This window comes from Ylistrum balloti, unplaced genomic scaffold (assembly GCF_031769215.1).
Source record: "Ylistrum balloti isolate Yb309-2 unplaced genomic scaffold, AGI_CSIRO_Ybal_v1 Utg370524, whole genome shotgun sequence".
NCBI lineage: Eukaryota > Metazoa > Mollusca > Bivalvia > Pectinida > Pectinidae > Ylistrum > Ylistrum balloti.
The window spans coordinates 40,342-63,989 of record NW_026782335.1 but is presented as its reverse complement, the minus strand read 5'-3'; the positions used below and the strand labels follow the sequence as shown (position 1 = coordinate 63,989).

The 23,648-nt window shown below is 34.7% G+C and overlaps 1 protein-coding gene across 1 annotated transcript; it reads left to right on the top strand.

Annotated features, from left to right (window-relative positions):
- Positions 1–1,005: 1,005 nt before the first annotated feature.
- On the top strand, positions 1,006–22,612 carry LOC132555899 (sentrin-specific protease 8-like). The gene is made up of 6 exons (XM_060220278.1): positions 1,006–1,127; positions 2,474–2,562; positions 3,117–3,225; positions 10,386–10,501; positions 13,983–14,036; positions 16,250–22,612. Exons 1-6 carry the CDS (start codon positions 1,006–1,008, stop codon positions 16,420–16,422), a joined length of 663 nt encoding a protein of 220 aa, XP_060076261.1. The 3' UTR covers positions 16,423–22,612.
- Positions 22,613–23,648: the final 1,036 nt, after the last annotated feature.

The following is a 23,648-nucleotide window of genomic DNA, read 5'->3' as shown; positions in this document are numbered from 1 at the left end:
TAAATAGATTTTGTTAATCTTAAGAGATTTTTCTCTTCACTTAAGTGAAAATCTTTTTCTCTTCACTTACGTGAAAGTCTTTTTCGCTAAAGTAAAATTGAACAAACAGGGCGTCTGAACTATCACCCTCTTCAACAGATTTGGACTTGCCCATTTATCAACCAATCACTTGTTGTTTACTATCTCTCCAGTCATAGCCCGAACACATTATGGAAATGAAAATGTATTTCACTTACGTGAAAATACACATAATGAAAATTGAAATCTTTTTCACATAAGTGAAAAACACATAACGATTTTTTTTCTTTTATGTGAAAAACGCCTATTTTATTTTATTTTCTTTTACTTAAGGAAAATAAAATCAGATACATCAACTAGTTCCTACAAATAACAGTATAACTCATATAATGCAGTGATCTGTCCAGTATTTAAAAGGCACGGATAAGAAACATCCAGACTGCATTGTCCCTAGTTACCTTAAGGTGAAAATAAATTCACTTAAGTAAAAGTAATGTAGCCATTTGCCTGAAGGGAAGTAAACCTTAATTTGAATTTTGTTTTATTCACTCAAGTGAAATTATTTTACCTTAAGTTAAGTGTTTGCATTACATTATTTTTCACTTAATTGAAATTCTTTTTCGCTGAAGTGAAAAGGTATTTTACTTAAGAAAAAAATATTAAGTCCTTTTGTTATGATTATAAAAAATGATGTATGGAAAATAAATATGGAATGTTAATCCCACAATAATTGATTATCATGCTGTCATGGATGTGTGATTATCATTCTAATGGAGAGTGATAGTGTTATGTATGACGCTAAGCCATGATGATGGCACATCCTTACTCGTGTCATTCTACTTACCAACAATCTCTTATATAAACATATCGATAATTTCTCTGATTTCAGTATGACATGAATTGAAGTACACGATGCCTTAATATTTAGAACAGGTTTGACCTTTTCAGTGACGCCGGAAGTGACGTCACATAATATGGATTGTGACCATGGCAGATGGAGACAACGATATAGTATTGAGCTTTAATGACAGTTTGTTGCGGAAATCGGACTTGAAACTCCTTGAAGGAGCAAATTGGTTAAACGATAAACTCATAGGATTTTGCTTCGAGTAAGTTTGCGTTTTTCGGTTGCCGTAGAAGTTAACATTTATACATAACATGTACCCCGCTTCAGCTTTCGGGCAATGGTCACTTTTACTACTGACCTTTCGCTCAAGGCTAGCCCATATGAACGACATCAAGGTACTTCCTCTGTCTGTTTTTACGTTGTTTACTGGTAAAGTCGGTGTGCAACACGTTGTGAAAAATGCTGATGTAATTCGGTAGAGTGCATACGTAGTTAATTCCAGCAGGTTGTGAACTTCTGCTTCAAACACTGTTAGAGGTTTACACGACGAGAAATTCATGACAAACGCATTGTCAGCACAATGCCGCCAGGATATCGACTGATCAGCGGCCTTTAATACTATAGGAGTAGGGAATATCCTAAGTTTGAGAAGATGTGAACACACCCATTGGTTAGAAAGCTCAAGGGTATCCTAATACTCCTTGTATCCTGTCATCATTGGGTACAGAGATCCCTTAAATTCCAACACAGTGGCATACAGAAGGAAAGTCACAGATTGTGGTTATAAAAACCATTAAATATAATTGTGAATATTCACAATCACCAAATGATATGAATTCTATGTGTACGAGTAAATTAAGAGATCATGTAAATAGGCAAAGTTTGTTTTTGACATTGCTGGCTGATATGTGTCTACAATTATTGTAAGGATGTGCTTGTCTGGTTCTGTGGTCTGCATCATGGAGAATGAAGCCGGGGTATTCTGAAACGTGGTGGTGTATTTAATCAGTCAATTTAAAAAAAGTACTGGGTTATATTATACCTCCATGATAGTAAGTGTACAAATTTCTATAATGAATAATGAAAATGGGGTCAGGTGAGGTTGTTGAGTTATTGAAAACAAAATACTTATCAGTTGATTAAAGATTGAACAGTGATTTTTGGGACTTTAATGTTTCAGCCCTTTGCTCACATTCCTGTGGAATTTGCTAAAATTTTGAAAACTCGCTATATCTCTTAGTATTGGTACTCATCAAAATTTTGGAATTGGTGTTCAAGACTCGTCCAAAATAATACTACAAATACAAAAGTGATATACAAAATGTGAAATGCCAGTTGTCTTTTAAATTTATCAATTGAACAGTAGCATTAGCCTAAATGCCTTTCTATTTCATAACTTTTAGTTCTGAAAGTAAATTTTTTTGTATTCTATATCCTATATAAAGCTACTTTTCTGCTCATTCTAAACTATGTGTTTAAAAAAAATGAATATTAAGTAGTTTTAGTGTGCATGTGATAAATGACAGCCAAGGCTCAATTTGGAATATACTTTGTGATTTCATGTCAAATGATACATAGTTGAAATGATTCTATTTTTGAAATTTTCAGGTATTTTGAGAGAGAGCAGTTCAGCCACTCTGCTGATAGGTTGTGCCTGATTAGCCCTGATGTAACACAGTTCATAAAGCTTTCTCCAGGTACAATTAACTGTAACTCTGTTAATTATTCAGAAAACCATATGAGAGAAGAGCCTGTTTTTTGGTCATCTGACCGAAGGGTCTGATGACCTATTGCGATCACCTTTTATCCGGCGTCGTCCGTCATAAACATTTTCAACTTCTTCTCAAGTTCTACATGTCTTATTGAGCTGAAAATTACCTGAAATGATCCTGACCAAAGTTTGTTAATTTCGGGTTGGTCCGAAATCCAACATGGCTACCATGGCAGCCATCTTGAATACACATTTTCGACTTCTTCTCAAGTTCAAAATTTGAAATCTTGTATTTTATGTCAGATGACTGTTAAGGCCCATGGGCCTCTTGTTTTTATTTCAATTTAAGACAAGCACTGATAATTTAGCTAAAGATAAGATTCACACTCTTTATGATATTAATAGATAAGATATTCTGCTCACAGAATTACCTGCTCTGAGACGCAACATTTTGGGGAAACAAAGGTAGATTTGATTAAGAATTCAATTTACATTGGAGTTGTGTGTTGCTCCTACTGACAGGAATATTGTCTGTTATAGCTGAGGAGCTAGGAGTCTTTTTGGAGCCACTGAATCTCAAGGTGAAAGAGTATGTGTTTATGGCTGTCAATAACAACAGTAACCCTGAGAATGCAGGGGGCACACACTGGTAAGTTTCATAAAAGTTTATTCTGAAAATCAATCTCGGGCAGTGACTTTCAGTGCACAGGTATCTGAGTCTTTGACTCAAGTTTTTCCCGGTTGTTTGCCTACATATAATGGAAATCCTTTATATTTTTAAGAAAGAAGATTCAGTATCATCAAAAATTTTGAACATTATGGACTCGCCAAGAATTAACACTTCTACACAATTTGCTAAGGCTGTAAATGGATATATTTATATGAGTAAATGCTGCATTTGATTCAAATAAAATCTCATTGTTACTTGTTCTAGGAGAAATCAAGGGTGCTATTTATGTGACCCCATGTCTGAAATTTTGTCTTCTTCCAATGCCATGCATACTTAAAAGTTTCTGTTTAAAATTTACTATTGAAGAATGACTTCAATTAGATAATTAAAGTAAGGTAAACATTCAAACCTGTTTATAAAGACACTTAAGTGAGCAAAGAAAAGTTGCCACTATAGACAGGTGACCTTAGTATGGAGGTTCAATGACATCAAATTGTATTACATTTAGACAACAAATGAGTGGTTTTGAAAGACAGGTGTTATTAGCCCACCATCATCAGAGCATATAAAGATCAAACAATGGTGGGTGCTAAGATCCCTCTTTTTTGGGTGACTGTAATGGTAGGTTTAACTGTATCAGTATATCTCTATATATATCCCCTTACCATTACATTGGCCGTAGTTTGTTGATATAACAGACAACAGAGGGTAATTCAAGATTGTCAGTGAAGCATTTAATGAAGTTTGCAAATGAATTATACATTTATTTTATTGATGTATTTTAGAAAAGGTAAAATGGCAAATATAGAACTTGTTTGGTTTGGCTTCCTTTATAGATTGTCTATGCACATATATAGGGCCTGACGTCACGTACGGTTTACTTAATAATCTCTGCATCATTGTCTACTTTTAAATGTTAACGAAGGCCCTTGCATACTGACCAAATTCTGATATTCCTATGCTATGTCTTCCTGTAAGTAACATGATGCCATTCATATTGTAAACAAGCATAGTGGTCGTTCTAGAATTTTGACCTATAACCTGATGACCTATAAATCCCAGGATACAAAAGGCTATTGTAAACTTCTGCTATGGCTTTGAAGTAGCCACAGAAGTCCACAAGGTATTATTGTGATTCATATTAAAAGGTATTATTTATTAAATCCACGATAAGGTTATTTTCATTTCAATCTTAAATCATCCTGTATACAATTGCAAATAATGGTTATAGACGATCTGTTTCACTCGCAAACATGTGACAGGCAGGTAAACAAAAATATCAGTACCGTCTCGTAATTATATACTTCCTGTTTTTTTTCCCCATCCTGCCGATTTCTACTTCATTCACATGAAAGCAGCACTTGTATGTAAGCCACATGCCCGACTCGCAAGGAAAAAAAACAACCTATAATCCAAAAAATATGTTACTAATATGATAATGTACTGAATAACTCATTTTGGACTTCTCAATAATAATCAAAAGGCGCAGAGTTCTGATATTATATCTGTAGCATCCTGGGATGAAGGGCTACCAAAATTGTTCAAATTAATTACCTTGATCTCAATGTCAAAGGTTTCAAATATCTTAAAATCTTCAGATGTCTTCTTCTTAATAACTGCAAGACCCAAAGGACTGATATTAGGCTGGTAGCATGCATGCATAAATTTTTTTCACATTTTAAACTTCCTCTAAAGTTCCAATAATGGGATTGAGCTCAAACTTTACTGTCAAAAAATAGGTGCCATGTTACAGGTACTTACTTCTCACCAAAATGACTATCTGCATCATGGAAAACAGCTTCTTAGTAAGATTTCATTCAAAGTAGAAAAATATCCCTTCTCCCTGCTGAAATTTTTCTGTAGTCAGATGACCGTTAAGGTCCATGGACTTCTTGTTGTATCTATTTTAAGTTGGAATTACAAATCGGGTTGGAATTTTGTTGTAAAGGAGATTCAATGTTTTGAAAACTTCAGTGCAGAGTTGAATTTGTTCAAATTTCTGCAATGTCCTTTCAATCCACACTTGTTACAAACAATACTCTAAGCTTTAATCTGTAAGCTAGATGTTGGATAAAGCATTTTTATCATATGTTTGTGCTTGTCATTTGTTAACAAAAATTCAACCCAGATGACCGTTAAGGCCTAAAGGCCTCTTTATTGACATTAATTCATAACTGCTTTTCTAATATTACTTTCCATATGTAGAGTAATCTAACACTAATGATATGCATAAAGGAATCCAATAAAGAGGAACACCTTCTCTTTTTATATCTATGTGTTAGGAGGAAGGGAATTCCATTGTAAAATGAATCCCTCCCACATCCATGATAGTTAAGTGATGTCACTTTATATTTTGTTTTCGATTGATCTTTGCTTAATTTTTAATCACTTTAGTTAATTATATTTCTTCCATACATAATAAAACAAGCTAATAACAGATTTGAGAAAATTTAGGATGGGGCGTGGGTGTCACTTTACCATGGCCTTGGTAAAGTAAATCTTTTTTTTTTACTCCTTACCTTTTTCCATAAATGATTTTTATGCTAAGAGCATTTTCAATGCTCTTCAGCATGTTGCTATCGCCCCTGAGGCTGAGTATCAGTACTTCGTTTTCATTGGTTCATAAATCGAAAGTTTACTCCTACTCCATCTGCCGGACATTACCGTAATCATTGGATTATCGCCCCTACAAGTTGCTGATGCTAGTCATTAAATGAAACAACCTTATCGACATTTTCTTCATTACCTGTACATCAAGAAAATGTTTTGTGTTGTGTATTAATGATAATCAGACATCGAAATTTGTAAATACAATGACAAAGACTCACGTTTATGGTGGTAAATTTTGCGAGGCGATGCCAATATGGCGGCTTAACTTTCTTTTCCGCGCGATGCATTGTGGGAGTCATATACATTTGTATATCTTTCTATTTTTCTTTTTTCGAAAATTTACTTCCCGTTTAATACTGTTGATAACTATTAAAAATACTGATATATGTAGTTGAAAATAAAAATGAAACTAAAATAAGAATGATTTAGAGTAGCATAAAATTTTGACGGAAACAGCCGGGGTGCTCTGTGCTGCTGGACCCTGAAAGAAGACGGCGGCTGAAAGAAGATGGCGGGTAATTCATGTAGGTAAGTATCACTATATATATATATGTTAGCTGAATTTGAAGTCAATACTTATACTGAACTATCAATTGCATTTTTTGCAACAATTCATTTGGAATGAGCCTTCACGTCTATTGAATTTAGGCTTGACGGCGACGCGCAAGCTGGGCACTGCCGCCATAGCACTTTTTTTTCAAAATATTTTCAAGACTTTTCCCTTGAAGCAGTATGCATTTGAAAAATGTTATGTAAGCATCTAGCACATTTTTGTTGCTTCCGTAAAGTATTTCAGTATTTTGAAATGGATTTATTTTGGAATGATCGTTTCATAATGGTCTCATCGCAGTCACTTCTGTCAGTGGCCCAACAGATCGGAAATTAACCAGAAAAAAAACTTATCCGTAATATTGTACTGTACTACTTAGCAAAGTGTTAGGTCCCAGTGTGAATGTGTAAAGTTCCAGTGTGAATGTGTAAAGTCCCAGTGTGAATGTGTAAAGTATTATTGGTACAATTGAACTTTTTGATATATGTACTGTATTTGTTCATCTCAGAAATTTCAGTATTATGTCAACTGCGTCCACTTTCAGTTCAACACTTTTGATTCATCAATTTTACCCAGCCCTAGGCTCAATATTTGTCATTAATTGTCGACTGTTTTTTAGAGTTTTGTTTTCATGGTGAATGGAATGAAATGAGATAAATAGTCTAACCAATACCCCTCGAGAGCTAATTAGACATTGCAGTATTATCATTTTGGGCCTAATTAAAAGTCAAATTGCAACTTTTAAGAAACTCAAGTGACTGTAAGTACAACAATAAGATGTCAATAATCAATGAAATTGATTAATTGAGAAGACATTTTCTTAGTACAGTTAACCAGGCTTTGTAGTGGTTTGTTCAGAACTGTAGTTCTGGTTAAGTAACCATTAATTGTGTCCTTTCAGTTACAATGACATACATTTTTGAAATACCTCTACTGTAGCTAAATATGGCATTTGTAATAGACAGCCAACATTAATTTTGTGATAGACATAGCCAAATTTAATTTTAGGATCAGTTAGGACAGCTACTGTTTGTAACAGGCATGGGTTCAATTACATGATGATGTAATTAATGAAATTACAATTACATTATGAAAATGGCATTGCCATTGCATGACGGTCCAATGTAATTAATTAAATTACACATTACCTTTCAAGTCATAATGATTTTTGAAATACAAACGTCAAAATAAATTATCATACTGCACAGATTTATCTCATGAATTTAACTTTATGATTCAATCTCTGTATGACCATGGTCAAGATATTCTTATTTTCTAGCTGTCCATCACTTCATAATTTGACAGTCCTGAATGTCAAAACAATTAATTATATTTAATATAGACTCCTATTGGGAAGTTCAAGACTATAAGCTTATACAGAAGTGTATATTTCTTGCACATAATCATAGCAATAAAGAAATATAGTTATTTATTTGCTTTACTCTCTTTCAGCAGGTGGATGTCCCTGAAGAAATGAAATCTGGAATGGTAGAAGGTATCTCTTGATTATTCTAACTTGGAATTGGCCATTGTGACCAACAATGGATTTGAGGACCTTATGGTGGAGAAAAACGTCCTTCTTTCCGACCTCCAATTAGATGTTGAAGATGGTTAATCACTTGAGGATATGCTAACAACCATGTTGCCTTTTAAGGTCACAGTACTCTCTAAAGGCGGCAATATATTTACCATCACAAGAGAAGAATCAACAAATGGCAGAAACTAAAAAAATGTGGAAAAGATCATTGTATGCTGCATTTGTAGTAAATTTCTTTACAATCTTCAATTTACTTAAGTAGAAAGATTCACTAGTTATACCAAGTTTATGTAGAAAGGCTCACTGTATACTGAGTTTGTAGTGTACATAGAAAGGTTTACTTATTTTTTTTTTCTGAGTTGTGTATATACAATATATAAAAAAACTTTTTGTAGAAAAGATCACCGCATACTGAGTTTGTTGTTTACAAATGTGTAGAAAAGATCGCTGTATACCGAGTTTATAGTTTACAATTGTCTAGAAAAATCACTGTATACTGAACATAATACAACTTCTGTTTAAAACCTTCATTTAAACTTAGACATGTATTTTTTTTATTTATCTTAAAAGTCTACCTACAACAATTTTGTGTATGCAATCTTATACTAGGATATTGACATGACACGATTACATTGCTGATCAAAGCATGGAAAGTATACTGAATAAAGAAAACAAGATATAAGCATCTTTATCATGTTTTTATTTTTATTATTATCATTATTATTTTTCCATGATGTCTGTCCACATGGAATTTGTAAGCACTCTTGTGCATTCTTATACCACCAAAAGGGTGGGTAAATCGAATCAAGTTGTCTATCTGTCCATCCATCTGTTTGTCTGTCTGTAGACACATCTTGTCTAGACAACTCCAATGAAACTACAGTAATATCTGGGACAATGTGTAGATGTGCATGCACCATTTTCCCCTGGAAATATTGATTGCCATGGCATCTGGTCAATATAGACAGGTTTTGCATGTCGGTCAATTTCTAAACCTGTGGACCAATTTCAACAAAACTTTGCAGGAATATTAGGGAACATGTGCACATGCCGCTGTGTTTCAGAGGATGTTTTTTTGCAAAAGGTCACCATGGGGAGATAACTAAGGCTGTGGGTGATGGGGGTATTAGTTATCATTTGGATTACAGTTTCAGTTATCCCTGGGCAATGTGGAGAGGATATAGTAATGATTTTGAGGATTGAATGTAGAGGTCACAGTACTTGCATAAGTACTATATGATTACCTTGTAAACGCATTGAGACCAAGACAGTTAGTATACCTTTATCAAATTTGGAACATGTATCCCTTGTGAGGAGAAGTCGGTTTCTTTAGAAATTCAGGGTCAGATATCAAAGATCAAGGTCACAGTCAAAAAACGGATAGTTGCATGGGGGTGTTTTTCCATTGTATTACCCTCGTTTTTCTATCAAATTTCACAACCTAAAAGATATTCACATCTTGTAAATTTCAAGGTTCAAGGTCACTGTAAGGATGTTAAAAAAAATGATAATACAAGAGGAATAAAATATCTTGTGACAAGTTTTAGAGAACAAAGAATATATAAACATGAAAAATTGGAACAAAGTCAATATCTACTTGAAGATTCCCAGAAAAAGTACAAGGAGAATAAGACCAGGTTTTCTGGAAGAATAGGCATCTTCTGTTTTAAGTTATGGTGACAAGTCATGTTTGTTTTAGAAAATTGGCACTCTTATGCAGTCATTTACAAACAATCTGGAAAATGAAGCTGTCCAATATTTGTATGTAGCATGTTATTTGCATGATGGTCTAACTAATGGTCTTAAACCAATAGGATACACAGTCTTTAAAGTGTTAATATGGTGTCCATGATCAACATTCCGTACAATGTATCCAAAGAAATGGACAACTTCCCTATCATTGCATCTTGGAGCCTACTTGGGACATGTATTACATAAGTAATACTACTATGCTTGTTATTTCTGATATCTGCTGGTCATTTTTTATGGGCTGCAATGATTTACTGATTGCATATAGTTGGTTTCAGTATATAGCAAGCTAATAACAAAGAATTTATTTTTTAATGGTCTTAGCATACCAGTACTTTCAGTACTTTGATTCTAAATTACCTTCACTCATTTACCTTAACACACAAATGACAAAAAGTAAAGCATTTTACTAATTTCTTACTAATAACTACTTTTTCACTTGTTTTTCAAATAACCACTTAATTCAAATAACCACTATAATTCATACAAGCACCAAAAAAATCAATGATAAAGTGAAGGCCCTTGCTCCATCCTAAATTTTATTGTTCATTTTACCATGCTTCACAATACCATGCACCACCGATATACAAATATTATATCTGGTAGTCAGATTAACTCATTTTCAAAGGCTCTATCCTAACCTTACATTTAAGCTGTAGTATTTTATATAGAGTGAAACACTATCTGTTACAGGAGCCTGCTGGTGTACATCAGATGTCGACAGGAATTTCGTCATTATGATTCCTCTGGGAGTGCAAACAAGGAAATAGCAAAGCAGTTGGCCTACAAGATACAACCCTATGTCCTTGGTATTGTTGTTTCTTAAAAAATTTCTTTTGTCTGTGTATTTGAAAAGAGTCCATGAGGACATGTTATCCTTTACAATCCTTGACCTGCTGCAGCATAGTGGACAATTCTGGCTCGGATACCAGACGAGTGATAATATCTCTCTGGGCATAAAAATTCTCAACTTAAATTCAGCTTTTATTGTATCTCTGGACAAAATTTTGACTGTGGTCTACGATAGTATTTTATGTAGATATAAAGAAAGTTAGATTTGAAGTATAAACAAAAAGTCTAGATACACACACACACACGCACGCACGCACACACACACACACACACATGACCCCTCAACATACCCCTAATACAAGTCCTTAATGGTTACCTGGACTTAGGTATTGAACACAAGATTATGAAAGGGGGGTAACCCAGAACAAAAAGAATAAATGGTGATATATTTTCATTTTACTGATAATCCAAATGAACACTCAGTTCATTATGAATGGCTTACTGCTTACTAGTAACTCAATCTCTGTTTTTCTTTTAAATGATTTAAATAAAAAGGGGAGTTGGATCATGAATGACTATCAAATATTCTAGCCACAAATTCTTTCTCAAATTGTAACTACCGGTAACCAAGGCTTGTACAAGGGTAACATGTTTTACAAGCCCGTGATATGTACTGGTTTGTACATGTTCTAAAAACCTGTGGTCTGTAGAAGAATAGCATTTTCTATACGCCCATGGTTTGTTTGTAACATGTTCTATAAGCCTGTGGTTTGTACAGGTTTGTACAAGAGTAACATGTTCTATAAGCCTGTGGTTTGTACAAGAATAATGGTTTGTACAAGAGTATGATGTTCTATAAGCCTGTGGTTTGTACAAGAGTAACATTTTCTATAAGCCTATGGTTTGTACAAGAGTATGATGTTCTATAAGCCTAAGGGTTGTACAAGAGTATGATGTTCTATAAGCCTGTGGTTTGTACAAGAGTATGATGTTCTATAAGCCTGTGGTTTGTACAAGAGTATGATGTTCTATATGTTCTATAAGCCTGTGGTTTGTACAAGAGTAACATTTTCTATAAGCCTATGGTTTGTACAAGAGTATGATGTTCTATAAGCCTGAGGTTTGTACAAGAGTATGATGTTCTATAAGCCTGTGGTTTGTACAAGAGTAACATTTTCTATAAGCCTATGGTTTGTACAAGAGTATGATGTTCTATAAGCCTGTGGTTTGTACAAGAGTATGATGTTCTATAAGCCTGTGGTTTGTACAAGAGTATGATGTTCTATAAGCCTGAGGTTTGTACAAGAGTATGATGTTCTATAAGCCTGTGGTTTGTACAAGAGTATGATGTTCTATAAGCCTGTGGTTTGTACAAGAGTATGATGTTCTATAAGCCTGTGGTTTGTACAAGAGTATGATGTTCTATAAGCCTGTAGTTTGTACAAGAGTATGATGTTCTATAAGGCTGTAGTTTGTACAAGAGTATGATGTTCTATAAGGCTGTGGTTTGTACAAGAGTATGATGTTCTATAAGGCTGTGGTTTGTACAAGAGTAACATGTTCTATAAGCCTGTAGTTTGTACAAGAGTATGATGTTCTATAAGGCTGTGGTTCGTACAAGAGTAACATGTTCTATAAGCCTGTGGTTTGTACAAGAGTATGATGTTCTATAAGCCTGTAGTTTGTACAAGAGTATGATGTTCTATAAGGCTGTGGTTTGTACAAGAGTAACATGTTCTATAAGCCTGTGGTTTGTACAAGAGTATGATATTCTATAGGCCTGTGGTTTGTACAAGAGTAACATGTTTTATAAGCCCACCAATCCAGACAAAATACATTAAGATCTCTCCTTGAAAAGCATATATCATTTGTAACAAAAAATATAGATTAGGTTACTTACATACAGTTCCCACATCATTAACCACAAATGCACACATTATTTTCGTTATTTGTACAATATGCAATTGTAAAATTTGGGCCAAAAAAATCTGAAATAAGAACAAATTTCCTATTCTTAAAATACCCAGCTAACAATTAATTTCATTCTATATGATGAAAAAATATTTGATCTTTTTAAGCCAGTACATGAATTATGGTGTCATAAAAATTGTAAATCTTCATTCCACTAGTAAGAAAGGGTGTCTTAATAATTTATTCATAAATAGATAAATTTACTCAGTAAAGATGAAAGTTTAAATCACTTATTTGCAGAAGTTATCTTACTTATGTTCAATTCCAACATAGGGCACCAACATAAAAGTACAAGGAAAAGACATTCCTGCTTGAGTGCAGAAATGGCACCCTGGGTCTCCCGACATGATAATCCAAGGCTCTACTACCTAAGCCATAGAAGCATGCTCCATGGCAGAGACAGCTTTTTCTACTAATATGTACAAGCCACACCTACCTCTTCCTTTTACACTATGAATTAGATATGAGAAGTGAGACATTTAAAGGTTCAAATAGTGACTGGGACACATAACAAGGTGTTTTGTACTTTACAGTAACCTCATTTATTTTGTCCACTCTACTGCACATGTTAGTTCAGGTGAGTTAGGCTGCATTTTAGTAGTACTGTAGGATTTTATGCAGCTATTGGATTGAGAGAGGTAATCTCCCATGTGCTAATTCTCTTCATTTTTAAATACTCCACACAAGATGAACAGGGTTCAGTAGCCTTGATCTTGGACTTTGTTACGTAATGTTAGTAAGAATGCCTGTTATACAAATAAGGCAAAATTATATCCTAGTTGGCAGTGGTCCTTTGGATTATGGTCCTTGTTATTTATGTAGTGTAAAGAAGTGTCAACAACACATTTCTGTAATGTGATCAATAGTCACAATGTATTATAACATCTAGTGCTCCACCTCTGCAGTTTGTTGTGACCTTGGGGTGTCACTTGTCGATAGAGGCATTGACATATGAGAAGTTCAGATGTCAGAAACAGTGTACAAATGTAATCAGCTACCTGTACATGAATGAATGTATTGTACACAAATGTAAGCAGAAGTTTGGAGCATTGTTATTCTAACATGCCTACCTTAATCTTTGTTGTTATTGATCTCTGTTACAGCTTAGATGACTATACTTATGCAGTCTTATCATTATAAGATGTTTTGAATGTACAAAGTGCACCTGCACTGATTAAACATTCTGTCCACAATATTTAAAACAAATGTGAATCGTTCATCGCTTCTGAATGCACATGATGAATTAAATTTAAGGATTTCTGTCCCACAAAATAGCAAATAAAACTGGTCACTACTGAGTACACATGGTTTGTTAGTTATAAATGTACAAATATTGCATGTTTTGATATATTAAAAAAAAAAAGTTATGTCTACGAGTTGATTGTTTCTGAGAGCACATACTGTGGTAACATAGGGACACATATAGGCATTGTATAGGATTTCATCTAGGCAGTGCTAAAAGTCTGCTGAAAAATACTAGATTATTACATGTCAAAAAATAATACTTTTTTTATCCTTTCCTTGCAGCTCCTAGAGGGAGAATGAAAGTTATTGAAGCAGATAGCCCTCAGCAACAGAATGGTAAGCACAATCTTATTACAAGGACTTAGTTTAAGTGTAAATAAAGATGATTGATAGAAAAATAATCATGTTTATTGATGATAATTTAATATACAATGTATTAGAAAATTTAGAATAATATATATATATATATATATATATATAAGTGGTTAAATTTTATATAAGTGCATATTATTTACACTTCATAACACTCATAAATGTGTTATTTATGAACCTGATATATACTGAAAGGTGTGAGGATGAACTGCTGTATACTACATGTACAAGCGATTAGTATGAACCTTTGTAAATACTAGGGAGAGGGGGGAGGGAAGGTGAAAATTGATGATGTTGAAAAAAAATTGAAAAGTCACTACATTTCTCTTATGACTTCAAAATTTAAAAAAAAAACTCAGGGGAAAATTATAATGCAAGAGAAAAAAAGACAACAAGCTAGCTTCATATTCTGTTATGTAGACAATTAACACCAAAATATATCAGATGTCACTTCATTTTCCTGACTGTCACATAGTTATTCCAGAATATAACAAAGTTCTCTTTAGCTGTTGTCTTACTTTCCAGTTTTCCATATGCATACATGTCTCCCTTGGTGAATTGTCAAACTAATAGTTGACTTAAAGATTTGGTAAAACTGTATAAGTCATTATGACGTATTTGATAACAAAGCTACAAGTAACCTCAACAGTATATTCTGGTTTGATACCTGGGCTAAGGTTTGGTTCTGGTTTGATACTGGAGCCTAGATTTTGTTCTGGTATGATACTGGAGCCTAGGTTTGGTTCTGGTTTGATACTTGAGCCTAGGTTTGGTTCTGGTTTGATACCTTGGCCTGGGTTTGGTTCTGGTTTGATACATGAGTCTGGGTTTGGTTCTGGTATGATACCTTGGCCTAGGTTTGGTTCTGGTATGATACTGGAGTCTGGGTTTGGTTCTGGTATGATACCTTGGCCTAGGTTTGGTTCTGGTATGATACTGGAGCCTAGGTTTGGTTCTGGTTTGATATTGGAGCCAAGGTATGATTCTGGTATGATACTGGAGCCTGGGTTTGGTTCTGGTATGATACTGGAGCCTAGGTTTGGTTCTGGTTTGATACCTTGGCCTGGGTTTGGTTCTGGTTTGATACATGAGTCTGGGTTTGGTTCTGGTATGATACCTTGGCCTAGGTTTGGTTCTGGTATGATACATGAGCCAAGGTTTGGTTCTGGTATGATACTGGAGTCTAGGTTTGGTTCTGGTTTGATACCTGGGCTTACGTTTGGTTCTGGTATGATACTGGAGCCTAGGTTTGGTTCTGGTTTGATACCTTGGCCTGGGTTTGGTTCTGGTTTGATACTTTGGCCTAGGTTTGGTTCTGGTTTGATGCCTTGGTCTGGGTTTGGTTCTGGTATGATACATGAGTCTGGATTTGGTTCTGGTATGATACCTTGGCCTAGGTTTGGTTCTGGTTTGATACCTTGGCCTAGGTTTGGTTCTGGTTTGATGCCTTGGCCTGGGTTTGGTTCTGGTTTGACACCTTGGCCTAGGTTTGGTTCTGGTTTGACACCTTGGCCTGGGTTTGGTTCTGGTTTGATACCTTGGCCTAGGTTTGGTTTTGGTTTGACACCTTGGCCTGGGTTTGGTTCTGGTTTGACACCTTGGCCTGGGTTTGGTTCTGGTTTGATACTTTGGCCTAGGTTTGGTTCTGGTTTGATGCCTTGGCCTGGGTTTGGTTCTGGTTTGATACCTTGGCCTGGGTTTGGTTCTGGTTTGATGCCTTGGCCTAGGTTTGGTTCTGGTTTGATACTTTGGCCTAGGTTTGGTTCTGGTTTGATACCTTGGCCTGGATTTGGTTCTGGTATGATACCTTGGCCTGGGTTTTGTTTTGGTTTGACACCTTGGCCTAGGTTTGGTTCTGGTTTGATACCTTGGCCTGGGTTTGGTTCTCATTTGATACTTTGGCCTAGGTTTGGTTCTGGTTTGATGCCTTGGTCTGGGTTTGGTTCTGGTATGATACCTTGGCCTGGGTTTGGTTCTGGTTTGATACTTTGGCCTAGGTTTGGTTCTGGTATGATACCTTGGCCTAGGTTTTGTTTTGGTTTGACACCTTGGCCTTGGTTTGGTTCTAAAATGGTATGGTACCATAAAAATATATAATACTTATTTGCAGCAAAATATGTTACATGTCAGAAGTTAATGATTACTGTTGTCTGTATTGTAACTTTTGTATTTTATAGGATATGACTGTGGGCTATATGTGATAGCGACTGCGGAACACAAGTGTAAAGAACTGTGTGAAGGTTTCTGTGTGTCTCTGTCAGACACTGTCAACAGTACTACGATGAAAAACAAACGGCAGCAGCTCATACAGCTCATACAAAAGGTTTCCTCCGAGTTCTCCGGCAGCTGACGGAGCTGACTGACCAGCTCCAAATTTCCATGTACAAATTACAATATACCCAGTATGTATCTGTGTACCTATACACACAGCTGATGACAACTGGACATTTGTATAACCTAATTTGTGTGTTATACTCAGCAAAAGACAGATCTGTGGTAGACTTCGAGTTTTGTTAATATTATAACTTTTATATAACCCCAGAGGGCTAGTCCTTACAGAGGGGTCAAACGAATACCATACTAATTAGATATTAATCACATCTCAAATTTATCACACTTTGTCAAATCAGCTTTATGGTCTCCAAAGCACCTTAAAGTATTTGTTTTGAATTTGATATGTTCTGAAGTTGATTAGGCTTTAAAACTACCTCACATACCGTACATATGATTATTTACTCACATGTGTACTTAACAAAGGGTACTACAATGTATTACCCTGGGTAGCATGAGGTACCTAAAAAACTGCCTAATAAGTTTATTTGGAATGATTCATTGTTCTGTTTACATGAAAAAGTACCGATAATGAAATTGAAAAATTGGTGCCAAATATTCATTGCAAAATATCAGAAAACTCTCTTTTTACTGTAGTTTAAGCAGCTTACTATGGTTTTCCTTATGCAGCTGTTCTGTCTTTGTAATGTAGAGTTGCACTCGCCAATGATCATGTCCCAAAATAAACACTCAAGATGACAATCAAATTTAACTTACCTATTAAAGCATGAATTTCTGTTTCCAGTTTTCAAGTAGTGAATGGGATTGTCTGATTGTTGAATTTACATAATTTCATGAACACATGTACCAGTCCTGTATTTTAGAAATCTTAATATGAACTGAGAATTAATAAAACTTATGATGGGGAAATTTAAATCTCAATGACATTGTTTATCATATCTTATTATTTTCAGAATTAATTTTTAATAGCTGTTTAATAGCATTTGGTGTTAGAATTTATTTTTCTATTCATATTTGAAAAAGTTTTTCTCAGAGGTAACTATTGCAGAGAGTTCAGAAATTGTACAAACTTATTAGTTTGTAAAGTTAGGTGACATAATATTTTGAACACACCTTCAATTGATATAACTACATTTCTTATCACATCACAATAGGCTTTTGACTCATATAAGCAGATTTTTTTGGAATTTTTCAATTCTTGTGAAATCTTTAAAATGAAAAAAAGGAGGCGACCAGACATTATTTCAGTGGAATTGCTGGTTTGAGACTTCTGTGCCATTCCTGCGTTTTATAAGTAAAATGGAATCACATAGATTTATTTAGAATTGGCAATGGTAGATTTATTTAGAATTGGCAATGGTAAATCTTAAGTTATGATTCCATGCTGTTAATTAGTTCTTCAACATCATCTGAATTACAGATTATTAACAGTACAAAATAGTTTGTTGATACAGACTTGAACTGATGTATACAGGTTTATATACATGATGTTTACTGTTTTGAATAATAGCTCTACCGTAACTTTAAACCAGGAATGTCGATATGTTCTTAAAGTTTTATGTTGTATTAAAAGAAACATCTGGTGTACTGATATCCGCGTTACTCAAAGCTGATGTCAGATTTAGTATAGATGAGACCTGTGATAAATATTCATGATTACTAAATAGAAATAGTTTGGCTGTGATTTTTTTTTTTTTTTGCCAGTTTAGATGTTCACATTGTTAAACAAGCACTTTGTCATTTTTAGCTCACTGACTGAAGGGTGATGTGGGTTATGCTATGGTGTACTGTCTGTCATCTGTCAGTCCTGTGTCAACTTTACCATTTAAACAATTGCTTCTCAATAACCAGTGACCCAAATGAAATGGTATATTTTTGGTAGGTTGCTGGAAGGAAACTGAACATAACTTGTGAAAAGAAATAACTATGAACCGTATTCAAGGTCAAAGGAGTCAAATCTGTTAACAGCAACTTCTTCTTACTAACCAAAAGACACAGAAGTATGGTATTTAGTTGATTGGTAGAAATTGATTTGATACGTCCTCTTTGAATGACAATGGTGTACATGTTAACTCCGATTCTATTTTTGATGAACACTGAACATCAGGTGAGTGATGGAGGCCCATTCGGCCTCTTGTTTGGTAGATGGTATGGGTTAAGTGAAAGCAGCCCGGCAAGGGAAGACAACACTGCTGTTTTTGGTAGACATCAGTACAGGGGAGATAACAGTGTTGGTTTTTTTGGGGGGTAAACACCAGGTAAAGGATGATAATGCATTTGAGTTAGACTAGTTGTGCCTGTATTGGTTGTAAGTTGTGATATAATTGCTGTCCTGGTGGTTTTTATGCCCTGCATTTTAATAGGGCCTTCTTTTTAGTGTAATCTGTGTCTCTCCTGTCTGCTGGTGTCCTGTCCTGTTTTTAATTGATATCATATTTTGAGAATTTCTCAACAGATTTTGTTTGTGGTTTCCCATATCATAGCATCAAATTCTACTGCTGATCAAATTCTTGTTTGCATAGGAGTGGAACATACATTTCTTATACACAATATCTAGTTTATGTAGTGTTACATATCACATGATTAAAACTAAACTTGTCATGGTAAAACCACTTCCTGTATATACTGGATAATTAGCATGACACATTAACAAGTTAGACAGTTCTTATAAGAATGATGTATTTTTGTACTATGGTAAAGGGAGAAGTTGTATACATATATGAGAAAGCTGTGTGAGAGAAGGTCTGATTTAGTATTGGGTCACCTGGTCATTAAGGACCAGCATGCTCCTACAATGAATAAAAAAATGCACTTCAAAAAGAGCAATAATTGGTAAAGATGTAAAGGGACATTTGTAGTTTTTATTTTGTCAGCATTTTGATAATTGTCAGATTTTTTGTGATTAGAATCAGATCAATGAGATTTAGTAATCACCTGAATACAATCTATAGTTATATTATAAAGATCTAGATTTGAATTAGTGGGAATCTAATAATTGGTCAAGTTTTGTACAGATTTATTGATTCTTGATAACTGGTTCAAGTCTTGTTCAGATCTAATACACGATGAAGCATTATAAAATCTAGTTTGTTATGTCATTGTTGACAAATCCTTGGTTGTGTAATGTGTTAACATTACAATGTTGGTTTTAAATGTATCGACTCAGTTTTCTTACTTTACATTTTGTTTAGCTTGTATGCATATGCTGCAACAATGAGATACTTTCTGTTTCATTTTTGAAAGATAGTCTTAAGGTTTATTCTGAAAGTTTATTCTAAGGAATGTATTACACATGGAGACACTAAATTTATTGTTGTGAGGGGACTATGTAATTGTTTATATATCTTGTTATTTATCTACTCAATTAGAATGTATTTCTACTACTTTTTTTCAATATGTACATGAAATGAAAAATAGTTAACGTGAAGAATTGTTTACGAAATATTTTGGATAGTCTGGTCTAAAAGCCGAGTGAGCAGCATATGCCATACTGTTGGTGTCTGTCGTCCATCCATATGTCCATCATTCTCTACAAATCCCTACTAGTCATGAACTACTAAGCGGATTTTGACCAAATTTGGTCAGAAGCATTCTTAGGAAAAAGAAAGCAAATTTTGTATAAACCTTGGGTCCCGGCCTTTCGGGGCCTGATTTGTAGGGCCCAAAAAAGGGAACTGAGCAAACTCTTTAAAATCCTACTTCACCTAAAGAAATGATTGGACTTTGCCTATATTTGGTCTGAAGTATTTTTGGGTGAAGGGTAATCAATTTTGTATAAAAGGTTGGTCTTGGCACCCTAAGGCGAGAACGAAAGGACCCAATAGGTGAAATAGAGCAAATTCTTTAAAATCCTACTTCTCCAGTAGGAATCACTGGGTTTTGCTGGAAGCATTCCTTCGATTTTGTATAGATTTTTAACCTGTGGATGGGAGGGGCGGGGCTCACTAGAGGAAATGGAATGAATTCTTGAAAATCCTACTTCTCCGATACGACTGGATTCTGCCCATATTTGGCCTGAAACATTGTTGAGTAGTGGGGAATCAATTGGTAAATGATGTGTCTCAACACCTTGGGGTAGGAAGGCGAGGACCCAGGGAATTAGAATAAATACTTCATCTTGAGGCATGGGAGGATTGTATCTATGTTTGGTCTGGATTTTGGGGTAAAATGGGAAAATAGATATGTTATGTGTTGTGTGCTGGGATATTTTAGATTAGAATTCTTTTTCCTTTGGTTTTAATGAAGCAAGTTCAGCCTAGCAAAGTCAGGTGAGTGAAACAGGCCCTATGGACCTCTTGTTTTAAGAAATGAACATGTTTGTATCATGGTACTAGATACCACTCTCATTTGTAAGTCATACACCTTCAAGTCAACTCCTTTGATTTCTTATGAAAAAGCTCTGATGACCATCGAAATGATTCATTTTATTATCCATTATAAAATACTATTAAAAATGTTTCATGAATATGTCATTAATCTGATGGAGGTTTTCATTACCATTAAATTTATATCAATGACCACTGATGTTTGACCATTGATTTAAGTTAATGGTATTTTTAAAAAAATTTTTTGTGGAAAGAACATTAATGATGTCACTTGAGAGAATAGTGTCAACATAACTCCTTTTATGCTGAAATTAATTCTCATCTAGTATTTAACAGTGGAAACAAGCTGATGTTTGTGACGATACTTATAAAACAATATGAACCAGGGTGAAATTTTATATTTGCCAAAATTATTTGTTCTTTACACATAGTAAAACAATGTAGAAGGAGCTATATACACATGTAGTCAGTATCTAGGATGTTGTGCCCTTTCAGACACTTTTCAGGTACAATTTATGTATTTGAAACACACACCAGGTCCTTTTTACAGTCAAATGGTGTTTATCTTACATAAAGTCCAGGAGGTGAACACACGATATCTGACTGAAAACTGGAAGTGGGCTGATTACAGGCAATAGAGATGTCTTTCACCTCATTTCTAGTAAAACTGCACAAGTTGTCTGTGGACTTGCTTCTAATCATGGATTTATTGCTGAATAAATACAGTTATTAATGGTAGTGAGTGACAATATTTACCGAAGGATTTTTCTCATTAAATTGTTGTGCTCTTCTTTTTTTCACTTTGTCATGCCAAAAACAATAGGTCTTGTTTGTGTACTTTACTGAATTTTTCTTACATTTCTGTTGAATTTCTTTGTCATCTTGAACACATTTTCAGTAATGAATTACATTCTAACATGTGCCTTATTTGTATATCCACGCATCCAGTACTGATCTCAGTACCAATGAAATGCTGTTTACTTTCATTATCTGTATCTGAACTGACTTGATGTTGAATACTGTATTTTAATTTCAAAATCTGTCCAAATTAGAAATGTACAATGTTTAGGATAAACTAGTCTAAGAATGACAATAACTGAGAAATGAAGTATTTGATATGTTACTAGTTATGTGTTTAAACACATTGAAATGTCTAGTTATCAATAAATATATACATGTATATGCAACATTTTTGGTCGCCATTTGTACAGTTATTTCTGCTGTTGTTGATGCCAAAATCTATTTACAAATAACCAGGGCAATTTTCATGTATAAGATTAACTATCGATCAACTTTGTTGTAAATCAGTAAAAGAATGAACACCCTGTACAATGTTAGATTAAGTAGTGGAGAGACTGTTCAAATGTGTAAATTGTGCTCAGTAACTCATTGGACTATTGAAATAATTTCTGAGCAGGTTTATACTTCTGATGATGTAACCTACATTAGGTACTTAAATAATGAGCATGCACAACACCCAAGTCTTTCTATAGGGTAAATCTCCCTACAGTGTTGTTATTGGAATAAATGTCTCCAACAACACCAGAATATCTCACTGCAATCTTCCTTCATTGAAATCTGAATGAGTTAAGAATTCTACATAGTTTAAGTTGCACTATACACCATTGTTTTTTGTTAACAAAGTTTAGCCCCTGTTTTCAGATAGGATGCCAGAAGTCTTTTTGAATTTGGACATTTGAAGTTTTGTACACCTTATTTTTCTTTGCTAGAATGATCAACATAATACATTGTACATTTAATCTTAAGAATATATTTACAGATAATGATGGATTACTGCATGTTTACAGATAATGATGGATTCCAGCATATTTGCAGATTTTTTTCTGTCATGGAGCAACAATATTTATTATTGCTGACTTCAAGTATGGACATATTAATTAAAGCAAAAAAAACTTGGAAGTACTTCAGGGTTATTGATTTTATCAGCTTGTTTTTTCGTGTGTTAATCACAGTAGTATAAATTTACTACATACAAGGGATGTACAGATTAAGTAATGTACAGCTGCTTTGTAACTGTCACTTTAATGTCAACCGTCCCTAATCAGGGCCTTCAACCATGGAGTGTTTTGTCCCCTAGCTCACTAAGTACACTCTTGAATTTAGATCTGCAGCAGTGATTGGTCACTGCACTTTGTCAATAGGTTTCAAACTAAGTCGCTCTCTCTCCTAACTAAACCCATTGCAGTCCTAACTCTCTGTCACCAGAATGTCCCATTTCACATCCGGTACCCTCAATATGAATGACATGACATAATGACCGGAAATTAAAGTGCTTTGAAATTTACCCTGGAATTCAACTTGGGGTGGGGTGGGGCTCAAAGGGGGAAGTGATCCGAGGGGGGCGGGCGGCCCAAAGGGGGAAGTTATCCAAGGTTTTGCTTCAAAACACTACTCCTTCATGCCTGCATGGATTTCAACAAGTTTAGCCCAATTCATCAGTTGGGGTAGGCAGTCATTTCTTAAATTCAGAATTTTGTTTCCATCCTTGGGGATCAAGAGGAGCACGGCACCAAATGGGGAATTTAGCTGAAATTCTGCTTCAAATCTCTTGTCCATCTTAATGTGTGGGTAGATTTCAGCCAAATTTGGTCTGTAATATTATTGCAAGTTTGATATCCGATCTTTTATTCAGAAAGTTGTTGCGATTTCTTGGGACTTGGGGGAGGGATCCCAAAAATGGAACTTTGGCAATATCTTGCTCCAAAAAGATACTCTTCTTTATGCTTGGATAGATTTTAAGCAGATTTGGACAAACATTTTAAGGAAGTGGCAATGTTATCAAACTTGCTTGAAGTGATGCTGAGATTGTCAGAACCAAATCTTATTTTTTCACATTTTTCTGATTCTGATTTACACTATCCAAAAAATATTTGGATTTTGATTTGTTAAAGAAAAGAAAGATGACTTCTTATTTTCCAGCCTTGATCAAAACTTGTTT